This window comes from Sapajus apella, unplaced genomic scaffold (assembly GCF_009761245.1).
Source record: "Sapajus apella isolate SASKATOON/1434 unplaced genomic scaffold, GSC_monkey_1.0 scaffold109, whole genome shotgun sequence".
Lineage (NCBI taxonomy): Eukaryota > Metazoa > Chordata > Mammalia > Primates > Cebidae > Sapajus > Sapajus apella.
This window is the reverse complement of record NW_022437049.1, coordinates 2,320,300-2,346,338: the sequence shown is the minus strand read 5'-3', so window position 1 is coordinate 2,346,338 and position 26,039 is coordinate 2,320,300. Positions and strand designations below refer to the sequence as shown.

At 39.2% G+C, this 26,039-nt stretch overlaps 1 protein-coding gene across 7 annotated transcripts in view; it reads left to right on the top strand.

The window, feature by feature from the left end:
• Positions 1–26,039, top strand: part of DYM (dymeclin) — a 439,642-nt gene that overhangs the window by 67,884 nt on the left and 345,719 nt on the right. For all 7 annotated transcript variants that reach the window (XM_032259512.1, XM_032259516.1, XM_032259515.1 and 4 more), the window contains 3 exons: positions 6,856–6,949; positions 8,183–8,316; positions 22,355–22,427. In XM_032259512.1, coding sequence (XP_032115403.1) covers positions 6,856–6,949; positions 8,183–8,316; positions 22,355–22,427 — 301 coding nt within the window. The remainder of the gene's footprint in view (positions 1–6,855; positions 6,950–8,182; positions 8,317–22,354; positions 22,428–26,039) is intronic.

The following is a 26,039-nucleotide window of genomic DNA, read 5'->3' as shown; positions in this document are numbered from 1 at the left end:
CAGCAGCTGCTGAACAGTAAGGGTCGTTACCAGTTTTCTTCTTCTGCTATCTTTGTCCCAGAAGGATACCCGCCTAGTGTCAATCTGATCTCTCCTTTATGAGGTGTCTCTTTGGATATATAGGGGTCAGGGAGCTGCTTGAGGAGACGGTCTCTTCTTTATAGGAGCTCAAATGGTGAGCTGTGATCTCTGCTGTTCATTCAGAGCTGCTCGGCAGGTACGTTTAGGTCTGCTGCAGCAGAACTGATAAATTGCTTTTGGTTCCCAGGTGCTCTGTCCCAGGGATTTAGGGCTTTATTTATGAGTTTCCATTATGCTGCTGTCTTCTTATTTTTTTCCTTCAGACCTGCCCTGCCCAGCAAGGAGGCAGCCTAGTCACTGTCGGCCTGTAGAGGCTTTGCTGAGCTGCTGTGGGCTCCACCCAGCTGCTGAGTGAACTTCCTTGTAGTCCTGTTTATATGGGTGTAGTTAGAACTGCTTTGGCGATGGGGGCCCGCCTCTGTTGAGGCAGAGTCTTTCTGCTGTGGCGGGTTCCCTTGGCAACGGGCGGGCTGCCTCAGCAATGGCGGGTTTCCTTGGCAATGGCGGGCTGCCTCAGCAATGGCGGGTTGCCTTGGCAACGGCGGGCTGCCTCAGCATGGGCCAACTACCGCCGTCGTGGCGGGCTGCCTCGGTAATGGCGGACGCCCCTCCTCCACAGAGCTGGTCCGTCCTGGGTTCAGCTGCGCTTGCTGTGAAACTCTCAATCCAGAGTTTCTGGTTGCTGTTCTTTTGTGGGGGTGGGACCAGCCGAGCCTGATCGCCTGGCTCCCTGCCTCAGAGCCTTTTTTAAGTTGGTGTTCCAGTCGCCTGTTGAAGAGGCACCGGGGTCTGTTTGTTTTCCCCTGTAGCCACTCACTGCGCTGGCTTAAACAGCTGCACTGAGGTTTGTGGCGCTTTTTTTTTTTTTGCCCTGGAATGTACTGTCCTGGTTCCCTGCTCAGTCCCCTTTTTAAACAGACGAATGGGTGACTTCCTGTGGCTCCAGTCGCCAGCCAAAAGGGCACCCGGACCGGTGTATTTTGTATGGAGAACTGCTGCTCCGGGGCGCCGCCAAGCAGCCGTGCAGGGCAAAGCAGCGGCACCGTCAGGCACAGCCGCACTGGCCGAAACAGCCGCGCTGGCGACCGTGGAGCTCCTCCGCTTGGGAATTTCCTAGTCTGTGGGCAATAAAAATGTGGCGTCCACTCACCCTCTGCGCTTTCACTGGGAGCTGCAATCCTGAGCTGTTCCTAAACGGTCATCTTGGATCGACTCAACTTCTGGCTACTTTTAAGTTTTCCTTTTTATCTTTTGATTTTCAGTAGCCTTAGAGTGATGTTCTGAGGAGAGGTTTTCTTTGTTTCTTCGTTTCCTGAGGTTTGTAGATTTTTTTTTTTTTTTGAGATGAAATCTTGCTCTGTTGCCAGGCTCGAGGGCAGTGGTATGATCTCAGCTCACTGCAGCCTCCGTCTCCCGGGTTCAAGAGATTCCCCCTCCCCCCTGAGTAGCTGGGACTACAGGCGCATGCCACCATGCCTGGCAAATTTTTTGTATTTTAGTAGAGACAGAGTTTCACCATCTTGGCCAGGATGGTCTTAATCTCCTGACCTCATGATCTGCCTGCCTCAGCCTCCCAAAGTGCTGGGATTACAGGCATGAACCACCGCGCCTACCCTGTAGAGATCCTTAAATCTGTGGGTTGGTGTCTTTTATAAGTATTGGAAAATTCTTAGCCATTATCTGTTTATATGTAAAATTTTTGTTCTATTCTGTCTCTCCTCTCCTTCTGGGATGCCTATTTGTTACACTTCTGTTTAATGTTTTTGTTTGCATTGTGTCCCATATACTTCTTAGGCTTTTTTTTTCTTTTGTAGTTTTCATTCTTTTTCTCTCTTACCTTCAATGAGATATTTTCTGTTAATTCATCTTTAGTTTCTAATCTTTTCCCTTTTTTTTTTCCCCTGTCTCTCTTGATTTCCCAGGCTAGCGTGCAGTGGCACTATCATTGCTCACTGCAACCTGAACTTCCTGGACTCAAGAGATTCTGCCACTTGAGCTTCCTGAGTAGCTGGGACTCCAGGCATATGTCACATGCCTGGATAATTTTTAAGTTTTTTGCAGAGGTGGGGACTTGCCATGTTGTCTAGGCTGGTCTTGAACTTCTGGGCTCAAGTGATCCTCCCACCTTGGCCCCTACAAAGTGCTGGGATTACAAGTGTGAGCCACTTTGCTAATCTTTTCTTATGGTATGTCCCATTTGCTATTAAACCTATCTAATGAGATTTTTAAAACAAGCTCTTAATTTTAGAATAGCTGTAGATTTATGGAAATGTTTCAAAGCTAGTATAGAGCATTCCTGTATACTCTTTACCCATTTCCCCTATTTTAACATTTTACTTTAGTATGGTACATTTGTTTCAACAAAGGAGTCAACATTGGTACAGGTATACCCCAGAGATGTTGTGGGTCAGTTCTAGACCACTGAGATAAAGTAAGTATATAGAGTGAGTTGCATGAATTTTTTGGTTTCCCCATGCTTATGAATGTCATGTTTACATTATACCATGATCTATCAAATGTCCAATAATATGTGTTAAATGTACGTATCTTAATTTTATAACTGTATAGCAAAAAAAAAAAAATGCTAACACATCATCTGAGCCTTTAATGAATCATAATCTTCTTGCTGGTGACAATATGACATCAAAGATCACTGATTCGGCCAGGCATGGTGGCTCATGTCTGTAATCCCAGCACTTTGGAAGGGTGAGATGGGTGTATCACCTGAGGTCAGGACTTCAAGATCAGCTTGGCCAACATGGTGAAACCCTGTCTCTACGAAAATATAAAAATTAGCCAAGCATGGTAGTAAGTGCCTGTGTAATCTCAGTTACTCGGGAGGCTGAGGTGGGAGAATTGCTTGAACCTGGAAGGCAGAGGTTACAGTGAGCCAAGATCACACCATTGCACTCCATCCCGGGCAACAGAGTGAGACTCTGTCTCAAAAAACCCAAAAGATCACTGATTAGAGATCACTGTAACAGATATAACAATAAAATGTTTAAAAAATTGCAAGAATTGGCTGGGCATGGTGGCCTGTAATCCCAGCACTTTGGTAGGCCAAGTCAGGAGGATTGCTTGAGTCCAGGAGTTTGAGACCAGCCTTGGTAACATAGCAAGACGCTGTCTCTACAAAAAAATTAAAAGAAAGGAGGCTGAGGTGGGCAGATCTCTTGAGCCTGGGAGGTTGAGGCTGCAGTGAGCTGTGATGCTCTCAGCCTAGGTGACAGAATGAGACCCTGTCTCAAAAAAAAAAAAAAAATAAGATAAGTAAATAAAGATGAAGAAATTTTGCAAGAATTACCAAAATATGATGCGGAGACATGAAGTAAGCACGTGTTGTTGGAAAAATGGTGCTGATAGACTTGCTCACTGCAAGGTTGCCACAAACCTTCAATTTGTACAAAATGCAGTATCTTTGAAGCACAATAAAGCAAAGCACAATAAAATGAGTTTATGTTAATGCTTTTAACTAAACTACACACTTCCTCTGTCCTCTGATTTTCTCTACATTGGTTGTTGGATTTTAGGGCTCATGAGTCTTTTAGTGAGGTCTTAGGAAAGTTCGTTTCAGGGGCTAGAAGCGAATTTAATCTCTCATCTCAAACAGAAATCCTGTTTACAATAACCTTATCTGAATGTTACGCAAACTTTGCTTGAATTCTTGTAGAGTTGGGAGCATTCCCTTCTTTACACAAACATCACTAGTTAACAGACTGCCACAAGTTCAAGCTCTAGAATCAGGTAAGTTAGCTTTTTATTACTTAAGCAATATTGTTATCTTAATTTTACAGACGAGAAAACTGAGGCAGGGGGAAGTTAGGTAAGTTGCCAAGTGTTCTGCAGTTGGTCAGTGGTGGAAATGAGATTTGAACCTTGTTAGATTCTGTATTCTAGTCCCATTACACTTTTATGCTTTCCCTCCTATGTTGTTTACTCTGGCTTTCAAAGCATCTTCAGCTCAACATGGCATTTTATTTGTACCAATTAACTGTGATCATGTAAAATTTCTTTTCTTCTACCATTGAGATATTTCAGAATCTTGACTCTATTATGGAGTATTGTTTAAAATCATTGAGTGTATTTAATTTTATTAACTTATTTTCCTAGTCTTCATCTTATCCAAGAGTATCATGGAAACTTTTTAACTGTCTTGGTAGGTAAGCTCCATGAAGACAGGGAGTTGTCTTTACAGATATCTCCTTAGTATCTGAGACAGTGTGAGCACCTATGAGTAGCTCAGTAAGTACATGCTGATTGAATGAATGAATGAAAAAGGTACACAGCACTTTAATTACATCAATCAAGTAGTTTGGTTACTCTTTCCAAAAATACAAGATGTTTTGTTTTGTTTTTTGAATAGCTAGTCATTTAAATAGCTAATACATTCAAACAATTAAAAAGCTGTTCAGTAATAAAGGGGGCTATTGAGTGAACAAAGATTTCAAAGTTGGGATTCTGAGTGATGATTGTAGTCATGTCACCCTCAGCTTAGTTTGTTTCAGCATTTTGTTTTGATTTACAATAACTAGATAGTATTAAGTCCCACAGAGATGCGCTCACAAACATTAACTGTTCTTTTTTCCTTAAACAGTTTATTCTGAGGTCTTTGGGTATTCTTTCATTAAACTAACCCTAAAGCTTGAAAGAGGAATAGGACATTTTTGTTTCAAAGGGAAACAACATTATCTACTATCTGATCACATATCTATTGTTGATTATGAAGACCGGACAAAACTCTGCTGACTGACAACAAATGCACCTTGCTACTCACAGTGGGATTCTCCAGCAGCAGCAGTGGACATCACCTAGGAGCAGTAGAGATGCTGAATCTTGGTACACATCTCACACATGTAGAATCAATTTGCATTTTAATAAGAATGCTTTGTAACTTAAATGTACATTAAACTTTGAGAAGTACTGTCAACTTTAGTTTGGAGTATGGTGGACCTGGGATTCTGAATTTCTGCCAGGCTCCCAGATAATGCCGTTGTGGCTAGTCCATGAGCCACACTTGGAATAGGAAAGTGCTTGACATTTTATCACAGTTATAAAGTTAGGCAGTTACTTGCATTGACTCTCAAGTCGTGACAAGAATACATATCCAGCAGGTAGTGAGCTTGGCAGTTATAAAACACAATGCAGGCATGCTGTAATGCTGTACTTATTCCCATGTATAATATTTTAAAATATATATATATGGGCCTGAATTTTAAAAAAATATTCTGGAAAACCACATTTTTAAAATTCTTGACACATTTCAAGAAGTTCAAATATACCAGTCTGGGCAACATAGGGTAATCCCATTTCTACAAAAAAATGAAATTAACTGGGCCTGTTGGTACATCCCTGTAGCACTAACTAACTACTTGGAAGGCTGAGGCAGAAGGACCACTTGAGCCCAGGAGTTCAAGGCTGCGGAAGCTATGATTGCACCACTGCTGTCCGGCCTGGGTGGCAGAGCAAGACACTGTTTCTACATTTAAAAAAAAAAAAAAAAGAAGTTCAAATATATGGAAAATTCCCAGATCTGCATAAAAATGAATTCTCCTGGCAGCACTAGCCAGTGTGTTTGAGTGTTTGCATTTTTAGTTTTCAAACTAGTTAAAAACATACTTCAGAAGAGAAACAATTATCCAGGACTCTGGAATCTCACATTTTGAAAACCATTGGTTAAGGAAAAAGACTGCATTTGCTACTAACATATTGTTGACGTTAAACCCAGGGCTTAGCCTTTCTGAGCCTGTTTTTTCTTCATCAGTCAAATGAAGGGTTCTACAAAATAGTCTCTCCCTTCTGATTAATTCTTAACTTCTGTGTTTCTGTGACTTGCTGTGCAGCCCAATAGAACTTTATAGTTTCATTAAGTCCAATTTCTTGATTGTAGATATTGCTTCAACTTAGCAGTTTAGAGTCAAAGATATGAGCCAGTTGATAAGGATGTTTCCTTGTACAAGTAACAACCTACAGGTGAGGATCTGTGAAATGGAAGTGATACTAGTGCTTTTCCTGGAGGGTTGGTGTGAGGATTAAATGAGTTAATGCATGTAAAGCACCTAATCTTTATTGTTCAGTATATGTTAGCTGTTGTTTTTTTTACAGATGAGAAAACTGAGGTTGGAGAAGTAAAGTGATTTGTCTGAGGTTCAATATTTAGTTAATTATAGACCTGGATCTAGAAACAACATCTTCTGATTTCTGATAACAGTATTTTCTCTATTTAGGCTGCCTTGCTGAAATGCTCATCGTTTAAACTTCAAAATAAATTATTAAAGTTTTTTTCTGGTTAGATAGCTCCCCCTCTAGCCACACTGCTTTGTTGATAAGTTTTCTTAATTTTTCATTCAAATGATTTGTGATCTGAACAGTGTTTTAGATTTTAAAAACTTTTATAGTTTATTATATTTGATATACTGGGAACATAGATGATCAATTTTTGAGTTTTTAAAAATCTCTTAGAGAAAGATTTTTGTATGTAAGTTGATTATGTCTATTAAATATTATTTTTCCTTTATGATTTTTGATTCTAAGATAAGATGGCTACTTGTACTGTTTCTGTGAGTTTCATTTTGCAGATCAGTTTTGATGTTCAGAATTAAGATTAAAAGGAACAGTTTCTCTCATTGGTTATTTCTCTAATTAGATGTGAAATTAGCAGTAAGGTTGGTCACTGAGCAATTTCAATATGATGTTTGGATTTATAAATGTTATGATAAGCTCACTTTGATTTTAGTTCTTAAATATAACTTTATAAAACCTTTTCTTCTCTTGCAGTTGAAAACAATCCTCGAACAGGAAATCTTGGTGCACTAATTAAGGTCTTCCTTTCTAGAACCAAAGAACTAAAACTTTCAGCAGAATGTCAGAAGTAAGCTGGCTGATTAAACCATGTTTGCTTTGTATTTAGCAATGTGAATTTTAGTTTTCATTTATTGGTGGAAATGGAAGTTTTAGTTTAGTGCCTAAGTCATTGGGGTGAGATTATAGATTCCGGAATCTGATTTCAGCTTTTTAGACAATCTTTAGAAATACATTCTTTAAGAAGTTGAATAATGATGTAATTATAATTAAGAAGGTAATTTCCAGGTGGGGCGCGGAGGCTCATGCCTGTAATCCCAGCACTTTGGGAGGTTGAGGCAGGCGGATCACCTGAGGTCGGGAGTTCAAGACCAGCCTGACCAACATGGAGAAACCCCATCTCTACTAAAAATACAGAATTAGCTGAGCGTGGTGGCACATCCCTGTAATCCCAGCTACTTGGGAGGCTGAGGCAGGAGAATTGCTTGAACCCGGGAGGCGGAGGTTGCAGTGAGCCAAGATGGCGCCATTGCACTCCAGCCTGGGCAACAAGAGTGAAACTCTGCCTCAAAAAAAAAAAAAAAAAAGTAATTTCCTCCCCATTACCACTGGTGCTGCTATCTAGTTTAAATGCTATCTAGTTTGAATGATGACTTAGTGAATTTTATTTCTTTCTACATCTGTTGCCTTTATTTCCTTCATATTCTTTCTGTCAGTGGAAGGTTAACTTTTTATACGCTCAAGCATTTTTCAAAACCGTGTTTGGATGTGTCTCTGAAAAGATTAAAAGATTTTGTGTTGTCTTGCTTCTAGACAAATTACATTGAATCCAATAAAGTTTTTCTTAGGAGCTCATGGCCACAGATACAAATAAAAAGTATTTTTCTGTGCTATTGGCAATGCCCCATTGAACATTTTGGTTACATGTTTGCATATGTTCTTTTTATGTTACAATAATTTAAAAAATATATTTTTTTGTGGCTTTCTTCTCTTTGAATTGCCTGTATGTGGTATACCTACTAAGAACAAAGAACAGTCATTCCCACAGTCATCAGTAAAGATTTTTATTAGGTAGATTCATTATGTAAAATATATGGAATGAACTTTGAAGTAAAACATAATAGATATCACTGGGCAATGTAATAAATCATGAGCCATTAAAAGATGTGGACACTGTCCTAATGTTACCGATAGGATGGACAAAATGGTTGACAAATCAGGAAGAAATCATGAACTAGAAATAAACCAGTGATGCTTATGGTTAAATATTGATTCTTGTTTGATTTTGGTCTTTCCTTTCTAGCCATATCTTCATTTGGCAGACACACAATGCTTTGTTTATTATTTGCTGTTTGCTGAAAGTGTTCATCTGTGAAATGTCAGAGGAGGAATTACAACTTCATTTTACTTATGAAGAAAAATCTCCTGGCAATTACAGTAAGTATTGTGTTTGAAGATGTTCAGGATATAACATGTGTAACATTGTAAGGATAAAAATTTCAGGAATAAAAGTATAATTTTGAAAATTACAGTTATCCTTATAATTTTCATTTTAAAATGAACTTACACTGTCATTTTTCCTTTTTCTGTATTTAAATGAGTCAAGACTCTCAGAGTTTTTTTCTTTTCTTTTTAAATAAGAAAGCCTGTGGAGTTGAGGCTTTCATTTTTTTTATTTTTATGCACGTGCATGAAGAAGAAAGTGATATAAAACTCATAAATATTTATTTCTTTCAGAAAACAAAAGTATCAGTTTTAAATATCATTGCCAAGTCAATATATTATTAAGGGCGCCAACTAGTCAGAATTACAGATTTTATGTTAAAGTTTACTTTCATAGGGCACATCAATAGCTTCTGGGTCTGAGTGTCTTTGGGACTAATTTATCAGAAGTAATATTTTCAAGGGCAATTTATGATGCCTAAGTGTGTCATCTTTTTCTGAAGATACAGGGAAAGATTACCCTTCATGCTATCTTTCCTTTGTGAGGGCAAGGCAGTGTTGCCCCCTGGTTTTTTGAGTTCTGTTTTCAAAATAGATCTCTACCCTCATCAGCCTGACAGCCTCACATGTGTGATTCAAGGTCAAATGTTACCATCTCTTGTGAGGACAGGTATTGCGAGAGAACTTTGTGATGTGTATACTTTTATTGGAGGTCTGTGTGCTATGTGGATTTCATGCACATATTGATCACACTTTTATATACCTAGGAGTAATTTTTCACTGTGGTTTCAGCTGTGGTTGCTAAATACCTGTTTTAAAATGTCAAAGTCAAATATTGACAAAGGGAAACAAATGTATAAATGAGTTACTGTTCATCCAGGTCAACATCATAATGTACTGATTTTTCAGTATGTCTGTGTCTATGTGGAATATTTCTTAAATTGTTTTATAGATTTTTTTTTTTTTTTGAGGCAGAGTTTCACTCTATCACCCAGGCTGGAGTGCAGCGGCATGATCTCAGCTCACTGCAACCTCTGCCTCCTGGGTTCAAGCAATTCTTCTGTCTCAGCCTCCTGAGTAGCTGGGACTACAGGCACACACCACCACACCTGGCTAATTTTTGTATTTTTAGTAGAGATGGGGTTTCATCATGTTGGCCAGGCTGGTCTTGAACTCCTGACCTTAGGTAATCCACCCTCCTTAGGTCCCAAAGTGCTGGGATTACAGGTGTGAGCCAAAGCACCTAGCCTAGAATTTTTTAAAACAATATTATGGGAGGTAGAAAAGATTCTGTGGAAAGTCAACCTTTTGTGCACTCTAGCATTTCTTAAAACTATTTTTAGATGGCAAAAATCTTGTATCATTTAAATATATTAAGGGATTATGTTACATTTTGAGCGAATGAAAAGACATGGTACAACAAAACAATAGTTTACAATACTTTCAACTCAAGTAGCAAAGAGACAATGTATACTTATCTCTACTCCCTCTGAGACCTCTTCTACCTGATGGTAGAAGAATTTTCAACACATACCATTGAGCAAATTAGGATAGTCATTTCATCCTTTTTTAGGCTCCTTATGGCCTCTTTCAAGATCAAGAAACAGTTTTGGAGAAATAGAATATCAATTTTTGTTTTACTGCAATCTTTTTCTTCATTCTTATACTCAGTGTATTTCCAAATTAGAGAAGGACATTCTTCTTGACTCACACTTTCAAAATACGATTTTACCATCTTCTAACATTTTAACATCTTTTCCGCGGCTGGCCACCTTCATAGCCATTTCGCAGGTTCATGTCCAAGGAGGCTATTGTCTTTCATTTCTTCAAGGTCTAAATCTCACTAAGTTCTGCAAGTTTTGAGGAAACTGAAAGGTGGCAAATATCACAGGGCAGGAAACCACTGCCTCATTGCAATGCTGTGTACAAGGCAAGCAGAAAATTTAGCAGGCAGGAGCTCTTTTCTTTGGTCAGAAGTTTGTAGACTGAATGAAATTTGCTGCAGTTTACATGTGCCCTGTCTCCAAATATGCAGATAGATGAGCAAACTCTAGTTTGTCCTTGAGCAAAATATCAGCAATGTTTTATGTTTTCTTTTTATGTGGAAATGTTTTTTCCCCTCTACTGATACTGGATAAATACAGGTTGAGTGTATTTAAGTTCAAGTCTCATCCTTGAGAGTGTGCTGAATTAAAAATATCACAGTTAAGTTTGTTTTATAAGTGTTCTAAAGTTTCCAGCAGGTGACATAATTAGCTGGTTGCTGGGGAGCGAAATCATATGTTCCACCTTTTTTGAAGGTTATTGTATTAGTCAGGGTTCTCTAGAGGGACAGAACTAATAGGATAGATGTATCTATGAAGGGGGGTTTATTAAGGAATATTGGCTCGCACGATCACAAGGTGAAGTCCCACAATAGGCTGTGTGCAAGCTGAGGAGCAAGGAAGCCAGTCCAAGTTCCAAAACCTCAAAAGTAGGGCTGACAGTGCACCCTTCAGTCTGTGGCTGGCAAACCACTGGTGTAGTCCAAGAGTCCAAAAACTGAAGAACTTGGAGTCCAATGTTTGAGGGCAAGAAGCATCCACCATGGGAGATGAAAGATAAAGGCTGGGAGCCTCAGCAAATCTGCTCCTTCCACCTTCTTCTGCCTGCTTTATTCCAGTTACACTGGCAGCTGATGAGATGGTGCCCCCCACCCAGGTTGAGGGTGGGTCTGCCTTCCCCAGCCCACTGACTCAAATGTTAATCTCCTTTGGCAGTACCCTCCCGGGCATACCCAGTCCAATACATCCTTCAGTCCAATCAAATGGACACTCAATATTAACCATCACAGTATCACAGTTACGATGCTACATTTCATAGTTAAAATATTGATAACTTTATGATATTCTTGGATAAGCAACCATATCAATTTTAGCAGTTTTATTTGCTGTCATCTTTTATTTCCCCTTCTGTTCCAGAAGACCATTTCATGGAAAATCACTTACTGTTTTGCCCAGTTTTGAGTTAGTATGAATTACTACCTCATTAACTTTGGGGGATGGGGGGAAGGGGATCAATACTAAAATTCTCTTTGATGCTGTTAAAAAATATTAAATTTCAGATACTATACCATGTTATAACTTAGTAAGTAAAGAATAAGTTCTTATAAAGGGTGAATAAAATGACAATCAGCATGTGTATATATATGTTTTCCTTTTTTTTTCTTTTAAAGCCCAAGGCAGGTATAGGGGGGTGGATGGGTGTGTGTGTGTGTGTGTGTGTGTGTGTGCGCGCGCGCGCGCGTGTGTCTGTCTGTTTTTTCCCTTTCCCATTTTGTAGCTGTGAAAGCCCCAGGTGTTTAGGGGCTGCTCCATGAGTATTTCCCTTGGATGAAATTTTTACCTTGTCTTCTCAGAGGAAACAACTCTCCAGTTTCATTGTAGATCAGACATTCCTTAGATTCTGTGCTTTTTACTCTGGAATGATTCCTGCTGAACTTTTGAGATTCTACTCTAAAAAGGATAGGCAGCTATTGTTTTTTTTTTTTTTTTTTTTTTTTTTGAGAGAGAGTTTTGCTTTTGTTGCCCAGGCTGGAATGCAATGGCATGATCTCAGCTCACTGCAGCCTCCCCCTCGCAGATTCAAGTGATTCTCCTACCTCACCTCCCAAGTAGCTGTGATTAGAGGTATGTACCACCACACCTGGCTAATTTTGTATTTTCAGTAGAGATGGGGTTTCACCATGTTGGCCAGGCTGGACTTGAACAACCTCTGACCTTACGTGATCTGCCCGACTCAGCCTTCCAAGGTGCTGGGATTACAGGTTTGAGCCACTGTGCCCAGCCTGGGCAGCCAAATTTTATCGAAGCTACGTTTCATTAAGCTACCTTGGAAAAGGGAGCTGAGGCATAGGAAGCAAACTGAACCATCCTAATATTTTTAGAGACTGAGCATTTGTCATTTCGCAAAAAACATTTCATTAATAAAAGCCCCTTTGACTTCACATTTGATTAGTGGTACTGGAAAAACAGGTATTTCTTCTTTTTCCCCCTAAACTTTCACAGGCAAAATACGTTTTCTATCTCTTCCTCAGTCACTGGGAAGGAGAGGAACATAGTGAAGTCAGCACCTTCTAAGCTGTTTCTGAATATAGCTAGATTTTTTGCTGGTCTTGATCTTATTTCGGGATTGACCATTATGTTCTCTGACTACCATATGACTGTATGTTATAGTATAGACTTAAGGATTTTGCGAAAGTTAGCTAAGTTGGTATGTGAGAAATTCTGTAGAATTTTGGTATTTTGAATGTTATATACTTTGTCTTTTTTCTAGGATGGAATGTTTGTGAGAATTATGTAGAATCTAAATTGAATGTAACTAACTCCAAACCACACCATCATCTTTCACAGTTATTGTTGATCATTCAGCATTGATTTTCAGAGCTTGTGCTTTATACATTGATTTTGAGATTCAAGAGATGAGTATGTTTAATTTACTATTTTGAGGATTAGCCTTCTATATTTGTTAAATATATACTTATGTCTAAAGTTAGAGCTTTTAATTAGAATTGTGTCTTGAGTGTGTTAGTTTTGTTAATGCTGGCCCTCATGTTTTTGATGCCAGCGCTACCAAAAACGTAGTTCTGCTTGATAAGTTGCAAGCCTTCCCATGAAGTGCTAGCAGCAAGAATGGTGTGAATGTTTATCCTCACAGGGCCCAGGAGTATAGCTCACTCAATACTTGCAAACCCAGCACTTTGTTTTGTGTTATGTCTTATAAAATATGCATATTTTATACTTTATTTTACATGATATTGTCAGAGGCACATGAAGCAGAACAACACCATCTTGAATAGTACATGGGTAAAATGAAGCTGAAACCTATACTTCCTTTATACAGAGTTGACAGTTCAGGATTTTATACAGGATTTTTTTTTTTTTTTTTTTGGAGGCGAAACAGATTCTTGCTCTGTCACCCAGGCTGGAGTTCATTTGCATGATCTTGGCTCACTGCAACCTCCACCTCCTGGGTTCAAGTGATTCTTCTGTCTCAGCCTCCTGAGTAGCTGGGATTCCAGGTGCCTGCCACCACGCTGGGCTAATTTTTGTATTTTTTTTTTTTTTTGTAGAGATGGGGAGATGGGGTTTCACCATGTTGGCTAGGCTGGTCACGAACTCCTGACCTCAGGTGATCTGCCTGCCTCAGCCTCCCTGGGATTACAGGCGTTCAGACATGAGCCACCATGCCCGGCCCTATACATGCTCTTTAGTGTTGTTCTTTGTGTTTATAATTGAGCCTACTCTTGGTCCATCAGCTTAAGTCCAGTGAATATCTTTTAAGACTAAAGACTTTCTGTTTTTGGCACATGTAATTATTTTTACCTTAGTCTTCCATGTTGTTAGTTTGAGATTTCAGCATTCGCCGTTTTTGTATTTTCTACCAATTTCTTTTTACAGTTGACAAGAGAGCAATAAATTAAATAATTACACAGATATTGCTGAAAGGGGAAAAATAGAGCATCACCATACAGTAGCTGAAGACATCCATTTATCAGCTGAAATATGAGATCTGATTTAGGTATATGAAAAACTGGGGTTGATAATATACAGTGGTACAGGCTGTTTGAAGGTCAAATTTACTGAAGTAGAGGGCCATCTGCAAACAATTGAGCGAAGCCAACTGAGGCATCTTAGGTATGTTGGCTTATTCCGCATACAGCATTTTTTTCTTTATTCCAATCCATTGTAATACTGCTGTGATCACATGGATATTGCTGGTATTTTCAGTGAAGCAGTCTTTATGAGAGTAATGTGACTGTCAGTAAGCTCTTAGTTTGTAATCTAAATTTGTCAGGATTTTGTATTTGAACATTTTCCCATAGGCTATGTATGATGTGGTTGCAGATTGTTAGAGAGAATTTGTATTATTATATGAGGATAGCTCTTTCCATTAGTCCATGCCTTTGAGAATTAGTCAAAGGGGACAAAGCCAGCCCTAGGCGAAACTATGAAGTAATACAAAATTGTTTTCCATTTTCCTTTTGCCTTCAATGTGAGTTTTTCTTTCCTCTGGCTTGGTGTTATACCCCATTCTTGCCAAGGTAATACTGATATTTATTTTACATTTGGTGTCTCATAAAGCCAATATTTTAAGTTCTTAGGGATGTAAATCTGTTGTTTGTTTTTGCAAACACTTCTCATGGCTTGTTTCCTTATGTATTTGATGACATTGATTGTGGTTTTTTTTTTTTTTTTTGGATACAGAGTCTCTGTCACTCAGGCTGGAGTGTAGTGGCACAGTCACAGCTCACTGAAGCCTCAGCCTCCTGAATAGCTAGGGCTACAGGCACATACCACCAAGCCTGGCTAATTTTTAAATATTATTTTTGGTAGAGATGGGGTCTCACTATGTTGCCCAGGCTGGTCTCGAATTCAATCCTCCTGCCTTGGCCTCTGAAAGCACTGGGATTATAGACATGAGCCACCATACCTAGACTTGTTTGATCTTATTTGAGGCTCCAAATAAGGGAGAGACTTGCATTTGCCTCCAAAGGGATCCAGGGGCTGTAACAACTGATGCCACATTAGCCTCCTTCAGCAGATCTTAATGTGGAGGCTCAGGTTCAGGTCCAGGTCCCTTCCTTGCCACTGACTGAAGGCTTCATCTCCCAGTAGCGGGCTTCGTTCTAACTGGCATTTGTCTCAGGGTTACCTGTCTTAGAGTTTGCTTGCTGCTCAGTGTTTTACTCAGAATTCAAGTCCATTTTATTTGTTTGTGGGTTGTTCTTTTTGGTTAGGGGGTTGGAGTCCTTGGAAGTTTGCTTTACATTCTGGAAGCCCATCAATGCACTAAAAAATGTTATTTTAGCCAAGAACTAGATGTTTTGTACAGGAGGGCTCATTGGAATAACTACTCCACCATGCTGCAATGACAGTTTCTTCTTTTTTTGAGATGGAGTCTTGCTCTGTTGCCCAGGCTGGAGTGCAGTGGCACGATCTTGGCTCACCGCAACCTCCACTTCTTGGGTTCAGGTGATTCTCCTGCCTTAGCCTCCTAGGTAGCTGGGATCACAGGTGCACATCACCACGTCCAGCTGATTTTTATATTTTTAGTAGAGACGGGGTTTCACCATGTTGGCCAGGCTGTTCTTGAACCTGACCTCAAGTGATCCACCCACCTTGGCCTCCCAAAGTGTTGGGATTACAGGCATGAGCCATTGCGCCCAGTGAAAGTTTCTTTACAAATATTTTTTATTTTTTAAATGAGGGAAGAAGCCTTTGGAGATTGAGACACTGAAGGTAAAAGCAACAAAGTTGGGGTGAAATAAAGCTGAAAGGAAGGTCCAGGGAAGTAGGAGGTGCTAGGATGAAGAACTTGGAGAAGGAGTTAGTCTTGTTTTGAAAGAGATTACCACCTGTGGCCCAGTGGGCAGCTATGTGAGCACTGAGGGGAAGGAGGCAGCAATCAGCTGCCCAGACCTGGGGCGAGTGAGGTGTGTGGGCCCAAGACACTGTATAACCTGGGAGTACAGCATTGTGGAGAGTGGGAAAGAGACAGGGACTAGAGAAGGCCAAGCAAAAGCCTGGCTTAATGGCGCTTCCATGGCATCAACCAGTTCAATATAAATTTATTTTTAAAAGTTATTTTGTGGGACTTGCTCTTAAGCATAGTGGATTAAACATGCATGTTTATCTTTACTTTCTCCTGGAACTCCAATAAAATGTCAGCAAAGGGACTTTTAAAAAGTCACGAATTTATTAGATTGAAGAAGAGAGAGGAACACAATGTTAATAACATTTTGAAAGTTGGAAAATGGAGTAATGATGAATTTCACTGATCTGTGAAAGCTGAAAGCTAAATGGTTTCAGGGTTGGAGAACTCCAGAAAAAAAGCCAGTTCTTGCTCCAGAACCCTGGCAAGGCTTAGGGATCAGAAGCGCCAGGTGTCTCTGAAAGCATTCAGGCTTGGTTGGAAGAAGCAGTTCTGTCCAAGGTTTGGTCCCTTGCCAGGAAGTCAGGAGGCCACCACCTTCCCAGTTTTAATACTAGAGATCTGCTATCCTTAGAGGCTGAACCCAGAGGGCCTCCTGAGTGAACTCAGGCAGTGGGGAGGGGTGTGGGAGTAGCCTACTGATCCAGGGCTCAGTGGAAAGGCCACAGATGGAAGGGTGTCTTGACTTGGCTGCTAGAATGCTGGCACCAGGATTTTACCCACCCTATTCCCATTTCTGCCAGATTAGTGGATATTCTTGTAGAGAAAATGAACCAAAATGGGAAAAAGACTTACATTTCAGTGTCCCCCAATGAAGCAGCCCGAAACCCTCCAGCAGGAACCACCGTTTGCAGGCTCCGCCTGTGTGTACCACTCACTCTTCCAGTCAGCACTGGCCTCATGTGTCAGTGGAGAGCCAAGGATTCCAAACAGTGAAGGCAGTGCCTGACTTGTGAGAGATCAAAACAAGAAAAAAATGACACAAGATAGGAAATTTGTGGAAGTATATTTAAAATTTGTTAATTACGCCTCTCTAACACAACCAATTTCCTTTTCATTCTCCCAGGCTTAAAACGTTTTTGAAACTCTTATTTTGTAACTCTGTATATTTGTTTTGCTGAACTTGGTGGCAGTGAGTCCTGTGAAGCTAGCTTTGTTTTTCCAGATGGCTCAGGTGCTTTGGCTGCCAGGCAGCAGGTTCCCTTGCTCTCCTTTCTCTGCTGGAACTGGGCCCTAGAGACTGGGGCAGGCGGTAGCTTAGGAGGTAAACCCGAAATTGCATAGTGAGGTTGGGTGGTTTTTGCTTTGTTTATTTAAATACCAATTTAATAATTTGACCTCATTAGTTATAGGTAAGCAACACAAAAAACAAACTCATATGGAAAAATGTGGCTCAGAGAAAAAAGAAAACATGGATTTATCCCTTTTAAATATTGACTTTAATATATAAGACTTGTAATCTGTCTCTGCAGAAAAACAAAAGTGCTTCCCGGAATTCCGGATCTATTATTTGGTCATATAATAGGCGTGGTTGTTTTGTAATGGCTCTGTCTCTTCTCTCCCTTTCTTTCCTTTACATTATCAGTGGAACAAAATCAATTTAACTTTCCTAATAGGCACATTTTACAATCAAACCTAGTATACTATCTTTTAGGGTAATTAGAAACATTTCTGTTTGACCTAAATAATAGCAGTCAACCAGAATTATTACTGATGTGATTGGAATGGCACAGGACACAAGCTTATAAATACTGTAGTGCACTGAAATGCAGGTCAGATTTCTTTTTAGAATAGTCCTTTTGCCCTTTCTCCTTATAATTAACCTAGAAGAAACATTTTTGTTTTTGCTGAGTAGAAGTTCAAATCTAGTATTTTAGAATAACTTCAATATTAGTTTCACTATTAAAGTGGCAATAACAAAGACTCAACCTTGAGTCTTTTATTTTCTGAATATGTTTTAATAAATATAATTATATGTCTTCCATTTTAAGAGAGGCTTATTCTGAACGTCTAAAGTGCTCTGTTAACCTGTTTTTGGAGTACAGCCCTGCTTGATTAAATTTTTAGTGCTTGTATTTGGCACAGTGTAATTTTGGGCAGCATTAAGAAACTGAGTTCAACTTTCTGAATGCAAAGAAAACAAAGAGCAACAATTAGCTCTGTCTTTTAACGTTTCTTTTGATGACTGGATTCTGATTTAAATCCATATGTGTTGTTTTTTCTGGTTGCCTTGTTTTCTAATGATCAGTGAGTGCTTTTTAAAAATAATTTTTTCCCTCTCTTCCCTTCCCCACCTACTGTGATGGAAGGCATTTGATTAGGACAGTATTGTACTGTTCTCTGCTTCTCTCCCTAAGGACAAAACAAGAGTGCTATGTCAGCACATGAAACTGAACGGATGCTGAATAGAATAAACTAAGAGGGCCTGCAGCTTAATTTTGGGGTATAGATGATTAGAGCCTGAAGGGACCCTAGATACCACCTCACTTGTCTACTCCTTCCCCTGGTGAATTTCACAGGGACTACAGCAGGGTGGCTTTAGAATGAGAGAGCTCCAGGGATAGGGCTGGGATTTCAGTGACCTTGTTCTGCGCAATATGGATAATAGCTTATATTTATTCATTGTTTTAGATTATTTGTACATTGGATATTGAAGGAGTCAAGAACTTCTCATGTGTTGATGAATAGTGTGTCATCTTGATGTATAAACTAATATGTAGTACTTCAGATGTCTCTCTCCTAACTGGGCCCATAGTACTTTGGGTTTTGTGTTTACAGTGTTCAGTAAAACATGAATTGGTTGAATATTTTCCTCCAACTTTGTAAAAAAATGTGTCTTTAAAAATAATTTAAAGGATATTTTCCTTTTAATTTTTTCCCTTGAGAGTATAGATTTGAGTTCAAATCTGGGTTCTGCCCCTTACTCTAATTAAACTAACCTCTCTGAGCCTTGATTTCTTCATCTGTAAAATGATTATCATAATTATTTAACTATTCCTCAAGAGTTATTATCAGGATTAACATTATCATGACATTGAGTATAAAGTGCTCATCACAATGCCTGTCGAAGGGGATAGAGTACTCGGTAAATGTTTGCTGTTAATATGATCTCACAGAAACCAAGACTGGAGCTATTGTGGTAATTTAAAATTCTTTAAGGGAGAACTCTTTGTTTGTTTGTTTGAAGAGACAGTGTCTTGCTACGTTGCCCAAGCTGGCCTCCAACTCCTGGGCTCGAGATCCTCCTGCCTTAGCCTCTTGAGTAGCTGGGACTATAGCCTGTGCCACTGCTCCCAGCATTGAGAGAAAACTCTTAGGAGAGAAATGTTCTTTCTTAGATAACTCTAAGTTATAAAACTTCGCAATATAATAAACACATTGAATCTTTGCACAGAACTTTACTCAAAGAACCTCAGTTTACTCTGTTATTGACCTGCAAATTTCAAGGACTTTAAAAATTCTCTTTACTGTATGAAATGCTTGAATGTGTTACTATACATTTTGTGGGTGAGTTTATTTTTTCGAACTAAGGAAGATATTTGGCTTAGAAAGCTAAGGTGATATGAGTGCTAGTTGGAAAATAATGCAGTATCAATGCTTTGCTTGATGTCAAGCCTGGTAAGCAGTCAAGTCTTGTCACTCTTCACTTAAAATACAAATACAGTTATTTACTTTTAGATTAGCTGAGAAACAGGAATATAGAATTCTGAGGAATTTTTTTTAGTGAATGGAAGTCTTAAGAGGTTTCATCTGGAAATTGCTTATTGTCTTTTGTTAGAGCTTTGGCCTTGAAATATTACATTTTACTTGCATCATCATTACTTGAGTAGATTGATAACAAAGCTGTGCATAGACTCCTTAATTGACCCAACTGTAAATTTGGCTGAGGTCATGATTTGAGTGGCACATAGAATTGAATAGAAAATCCTTGTCATCATTTTAAAATAATAAGAATTAGATGTTTTTATACCTCTGGAAGTTAAAAAATCAAATTAGGCACCATATGTGGTTCCTGAGTGCATGATCTCTTACCTTTCATGCTTAAAAAACTATGCTGGCTGCTTGGCTGAATAGGAGTTATTAAACTGGCAGTTGGCCTGAAATGTTCCTTAGGGAATCACTGAGTAATTTTAAGTATTCTTACTTGGGCCAGCGACACTGCATTCTGTAGAATGAGTTAAGGAGTGACCGTTTGCAAATGTGTATTGGGTATATATTATATACCAACAAATCAACTTGTAGGAGTAGGTTGTTAACTTGAGTTATGTTGGACAGCCTTGGCAATGAGAGGGACTTTAGTTAGATCTGCTAACCAATCATGCAGTCTGAGAGACAAGTGTGACTTACTCTCTTTATTTTCTTCACTAATAGAGCCAAGCCTGGTGCTTTTTGGGGTCAGATTTAATGTGGTTGTTGAACTTGAGTCTTTCTGTGCATCCTTTTTAACAATGATTGGTGTGTTCATTGTGATTTAATATTCTTTTCAAAATTTGTACTTAACCCCTCATGGGGTTACTGTGCCAGTTCTTTTGTGGCAAAGCAGGGTGAAATTTCTTTTTAGTTTCTGAATGCTTGGTGATATTGTGGCCTAGAAAAGAAATTGCTAAACTTTATTTTTTGAGACTTCAAATGCATTGATGCTTTGCAGTTAACTGCTGGGTTTTTCCTGAGACACTTGGGCCCAGTTCAGCAAATTGTGTTGAGTACATATTATGTGCAAGCTCTTTGTGAATCATCATCCTCAAGAAGTATAGAGTCCAGTAGGGGCCTGCCTGCTGGAGACAAAAAATGATGGCATAATGTAACGAACACATGCAATGCAAGAGGCATGCACAAGGCATAGATACTTTATGGTATCTATATATAAGAATACATAGTATAATAAGAATACTTATTCAGAGTGAGGCATGGGAATGGGTTTCATGGAGGAGATGAAATTGAGGATGCTTCAGATGGACACAGATGGGCTTTTTAGAAATTAGGTTTTTATTGTTGGAGGATATTCCAGGAAGAAGGAATGTTACAGAGGTATGAAATGGCATGTAGTGGATAGTTTGGCATTGCTGGAATACACACTGCAGTACTGGAGGGAGATAAGGGTGGAAAGGGATACAGGACCTATATCTCCAGCGGTCTGGCATGCTGTACTTTGGAGCGTGGAGTTTTTCTGGTATATATTAATCAGCTTAAAGTAATTGAAAAGATCTAAGCCAGGAGAGCGAAAGGATGGAGGTTAGTTAGCGCTCTCTGATTGCAATCTGGAGTTTGGATTGCAGAGGAGTAAAATTGGAAGTACAAGTACTAACTAGTTAGGAAGGTTTGAAGGAGTCCAGGAGTCAGTTTTTTTCTTTTTTTTTGGAGACACAGTCTCACTTTGTTACCCAGGCTGGAGTGCCATGGTGCAACCTCAGGTCACTGCAACCTCCTCCTCCTGGTTCAAGCAATTCTCCTGCCTTAGCCTCCTTAGTAGCTGGGACCACAGGCATGTGCCACTATGCTGGACTAATTTTTGTACTTTTAGTAGAGATGGGGTTTCACCATGTTGACCGGGCTGGTCTTGAACTCCTGACCTTAGGTGATCTGTCTGCCTTGACCTCCCAAAGCACTGGAATTACAGATGTGAGCCACCACGCCCAGCCCAGGAGTGAGTTTTAATTTAGTAAACTTGTTTAGCCGAACTGTGGTGATGAGCTAATGAATGAAAAAGCACGACAGTGGTGGAACTGTGGGGAACATGTCAATTGAAAGGTATTTTAAGGAAGCAGACACTGGGAAAAATAGAAAAAGAAGTTGGTTAAAAATAAGGTATTATAGGAACTGAGGAAATAAAGAATTTCATGAAGCAGTAGGTGTCAGTAATGTCCGAGACCAGAAGTCACATAAGATACTGACTGGCTTTGGGAATTTGGAGGTCACTTAGCTGTAGCAGTTTGGGATAGAGGAATATTTCCATTGGAATGATAATTTCCATCCTGTCTTAGCCACTTATTTATTCTGTGACTTAGGAAAACCCTTTTACCTTTGACTCATTGTCTGTAAAGAGGAGGTTGGCCTCTTTAATGGGGTTTGGTCTATGATCTGTGGAGCTCCAGGGGTTCATAAAAGGTACCTTGAGGCCCATCAAGAAATCAAGGATAAGGCCAGATATTTGTTGGAAAGGGAGGGATACAAGTCTACCCCTGCTTCAAACAAAGCAGCGAGAGCAGCTGGATTTTTATCTGTTTTGTATATTTGACTTTAACGTAAGATTTCATTGAAAGAAACATAGTGCAGTATAAGAAATTTGACAACTACTGGCCTACAGGAGCCTTAAGTACTTTCAAGCTTTAAAAGCTATATTATTAATAGCTGGTGTTGAAGGGTCCTATAATAGATGAATATCATGATAGTTGCTAACTTGTTGATGATTTGGATTTTATTCAGAGGTCAACATTAATTTCTGAGTTTATATAATTGGTAACTGCTCTGATTAGGAATGAAAATGTAACTTCTAAACAACGGTATTGTACTGTGTATTTTGTTAAAAAAGAATAAAACAACTTTTTATGTGTCTTACCAGGTTCTGACTCAGAAGATCTTTTGGAAGAATTGCTGTGCTGTTTGATGCAGCTAATTACTGATATTCCACTCTTGTAAGTTCTGGCTAGGCCAGGAGTTGTTTTATCTTCTTTGTATGTGGCAGATAAGCATTGGTTATGTTGAGGAGTTTGTGGGTCCTGGTGTCGTACTTGTATGTGTGCCTTTTAAGGATTTTATATCCATGGAGTTCTTTTCTCTCTGCCTAATATTTAGACAGACTATTCATTGTCAAAACAAAAATGCTATATTGTTGGAGAAAACAGTGAAACTATATTAAGAATATGGTAGGCACAGAATTAGTCTCTGTAATAGATCTTATAGATCTTTGGAAACAAGAGTTTAAGAGAGAAGCAATTTGAATCTACTTCATACTGTGGTAGACACAGCGAGTTGAGGTCTCCTTATCTTCCTGACTTCTTGATTGTATTTCCAGCCTCTTTTGGTGAGGCCAGACTTTTCATTTCCAGCCTTCTTTGAAGCAAGGCGTAGTCAGTGAAATGTAGAGGAAGGTCCTTTAATGAGACCTCTGGGTATAGCTCTCTAAAAGGAACTGACTCAGTCAGCTAGGAGGCATATCTTTTTGATCTTGACAGCCCTTTTTCCTGCTGTCTGGAATGTGGACAGTCTTTTGAGTTGCATAGCCTTCTTGGCACTGTGAACCAAGAGATTCACAGAAAATTCTGCTTTGATGTCATTGAGCTGCTGAACCAAAGCCAGCAACTACCAGTATACTCTTTTTCACCCTGGACTTCTCATGTGACAGAAATAGACCCTTATTTGTTTACAGTGCTGTAACTGGGCTTCCGTCACTGTAGCTCAATGTAATTCCTATATGATTTGAAATGTTCATTCTCATTTGTTACCTTTTAAAATTTAAAGTAGAGACGGGGTGTTGCTGTGTAAGCCAGGTTGGTCTCAAACTTTCAGCCTCAAGTGATCCTCCCACCTCAGCCTCCAAAAGTGCTGGGATTATAGATGTGAGCCACTGTGCCTGGCCTCATTTGTTATTTTAAAGCAGTGATTCTCAACCTTTAAAAAAAATTATTGGCCAGGTGCAGTGTCTCATGCCTGTAATCCCAGCACTTTGGGAGCCCAAGGCAGGTGTATATCTTGGATACAGGAATTGGACACCAGCCTGGGCAATGTAGTGAGACCTTGTCTGTACTTAAAAAAAAAAAAAATTATTGTCTCCCTGAGAGCCCTTGTTTGACATTTCTTTCATAATTGCCTCTCCACCTTGATGAAATTTGAATCCCCAGACATACTGTCTGCTTATGTCCTGCAGCCCTTTGGAGGACCACAAACTATTATTATTGTACTAGGAAGATTTTTACTTACCTCTGTAGAACTAGTTTACATCTCTTGTTGAAAATGCATATGTACTAGGAATTATTTTTGAAATAAAGAAGTATATTTTAATCTTACTCATCACAGAATCTCAGTCTACATGGGGATATAATTGGAAATGTGCTATTTGTCTATGTCCCCAAAAGGAAAGACAAGTATCTGTGAGAAAATGGGCTCCAAGCTGCTGTTGTACATGAATGCAGCATCTAGAATTTTAATATAGATTTAGAGGTGAGAACCACCAACCCCTGTCATGATTTGGTCTGGTGGTATGCAGCCAGGAAGGTAGGACTGAGACAAATGAAGAGTCATCTCCTAGAGAAGGAAATGGGACAATTTCCCATTTAACCGGAGCTCCTGCAGCACACACAGGCATGCCATAATTTCTCCCCTTTCGTTATAACAGAACTCCAATATTGTTTAGAGTGACGTTGGCGTTGTGTGCCCAGATTAGTTTTTCAGACACTTTGGCAGCTCCATGTGACCATGTGACCTAGTTTGGGTCAAGTATATGTGAGCAGAAATGATGAACTCAGAGCATATCCACTCTAGCCTTTTGCTCATTGCCCTCCCTTCCTTCCTGGAATGTGGAGGCAATACTTGGGCTGTCCTGAAACTATGTAAATGAGCATTGCATGCAAAGAATAGTGTCCTGGGAGCATGGGATATTGGTGACATTATGAAACTATTACATTGGCCCTGGATCCCATATCTTTGGGTTTCTCCTTCATGAGAAAAATAGATACCTATCTTGCTTAGGCCACTATGGTTTCTTTTGCATATGGTCTGATCAGGGAAGGTAAACACATATATTGTGTACTGTTTCTTTGTCATGGTATGTGGAGTGCTTCATGTGTTCCTGATGTAATTTTAAAATTAGCACCACCTCTAATTTTTATTTTTTGAGATGAAGTCTTGTTTTGTTACCCAGGCTAGAGTGCAGTGGCATGATCTCAGCTCACTGCAACCTCCGCCTCCTAGGTTCAAGCGATTCTCCTGCCTCAGTCTCCCGAGTAGCTGGGATTACAGACAAGTGCCACCACATCCAATTAATTTTTGTATATTTAGTATTGATGGGGTTTCACCATGTTGGCCAGGCTGGTCTCAAACTCCTGACTCATGTGATCTGTCTACCTCAGCTTCCCAAAGTACTGGGCTTATAGGTGTGAGCCATCTCACCTTGCCCTAAATATTTTTTTTTTTTTTTTTTTTATAACACAGGACCAGCAATGTAGTATATATCCTAAATGAGTATATATATTTTTCCCCTTTGTTGATAAAATGTTTTAGTGACATTTAGGGGAATGGAAACGGTAAATGCCTTTAGATAGTAAATTGACTCTGAACAATGAATAGAGCAGCCATTTAAACACTCTTGAGGAGCAAGCCGATTGTGTTGTAATATGTCAAACATTTCAGTATTTTAATGTGTTTATACCTTTTAAATTAACTGACAATGCACAGCTAGCCAGTTGTCTTGTATTATGTACCCTCAGCTTTAACCAGCTGCTGAAACAATTTCTGATGATTTAATGTTCTTGGAACTTCATCCTGCAAGAAGGTTTGTCTTGGTAACGGTTTCCATGTGAAACCAAACTACTCTTGAAATGTTTCGTCTCTTCTAACTGTAGTGCAGCATTATGGATCAGTGTATAATTTAAGAGGAAATAGGAATATATGCAAACCAGGAATGCTCTGACACCTGAACATCATCAGTAGTGCTATAAAGGTTTCACATTTCACATTATTAATTCATTCTGTGCTGCATTAGCAGGTGAATAACAAGATGAAACTAATTTTAATGGCCACTGAGGGAAATTCAAAACTAGCTTAAATGTTTCTTATGAGACTGTTAAAATCATTCTATTAATATTGAGTGCAAAGAGGTTACCACAAACACATATACATACATACATATGTATGTGTATACTATGTATTTATTTAGACATCTGTAAACTAAAATGTAAATGATACCTTGTTATAAAGAGAATAGGATCAATGGCAGTTTTGAAATAAGCTCCCAGAAGTTCATCACAGTGAACTTTGTAGGAGTTCATTTGTAATGAAGATTGACTTTTATGTAGTTATTGGCTACTGTTTCTTAAACACTTTGGATTTCTTGGTAAAATATTCACTCACTCATTAGTACCGAGGTACTAAACTTCATTAAAATTGTTCATCTTTCAGGAATCCTTCCTTAACTCCATACCTCTCAGCATTTATATATTTAAGATAAAGGTTAAGTCATACATGGGCTTGACATTTTTCACTGTATATTGGATCAATCTCACTAGAATTTAAATAAATCTGCTGTAAGC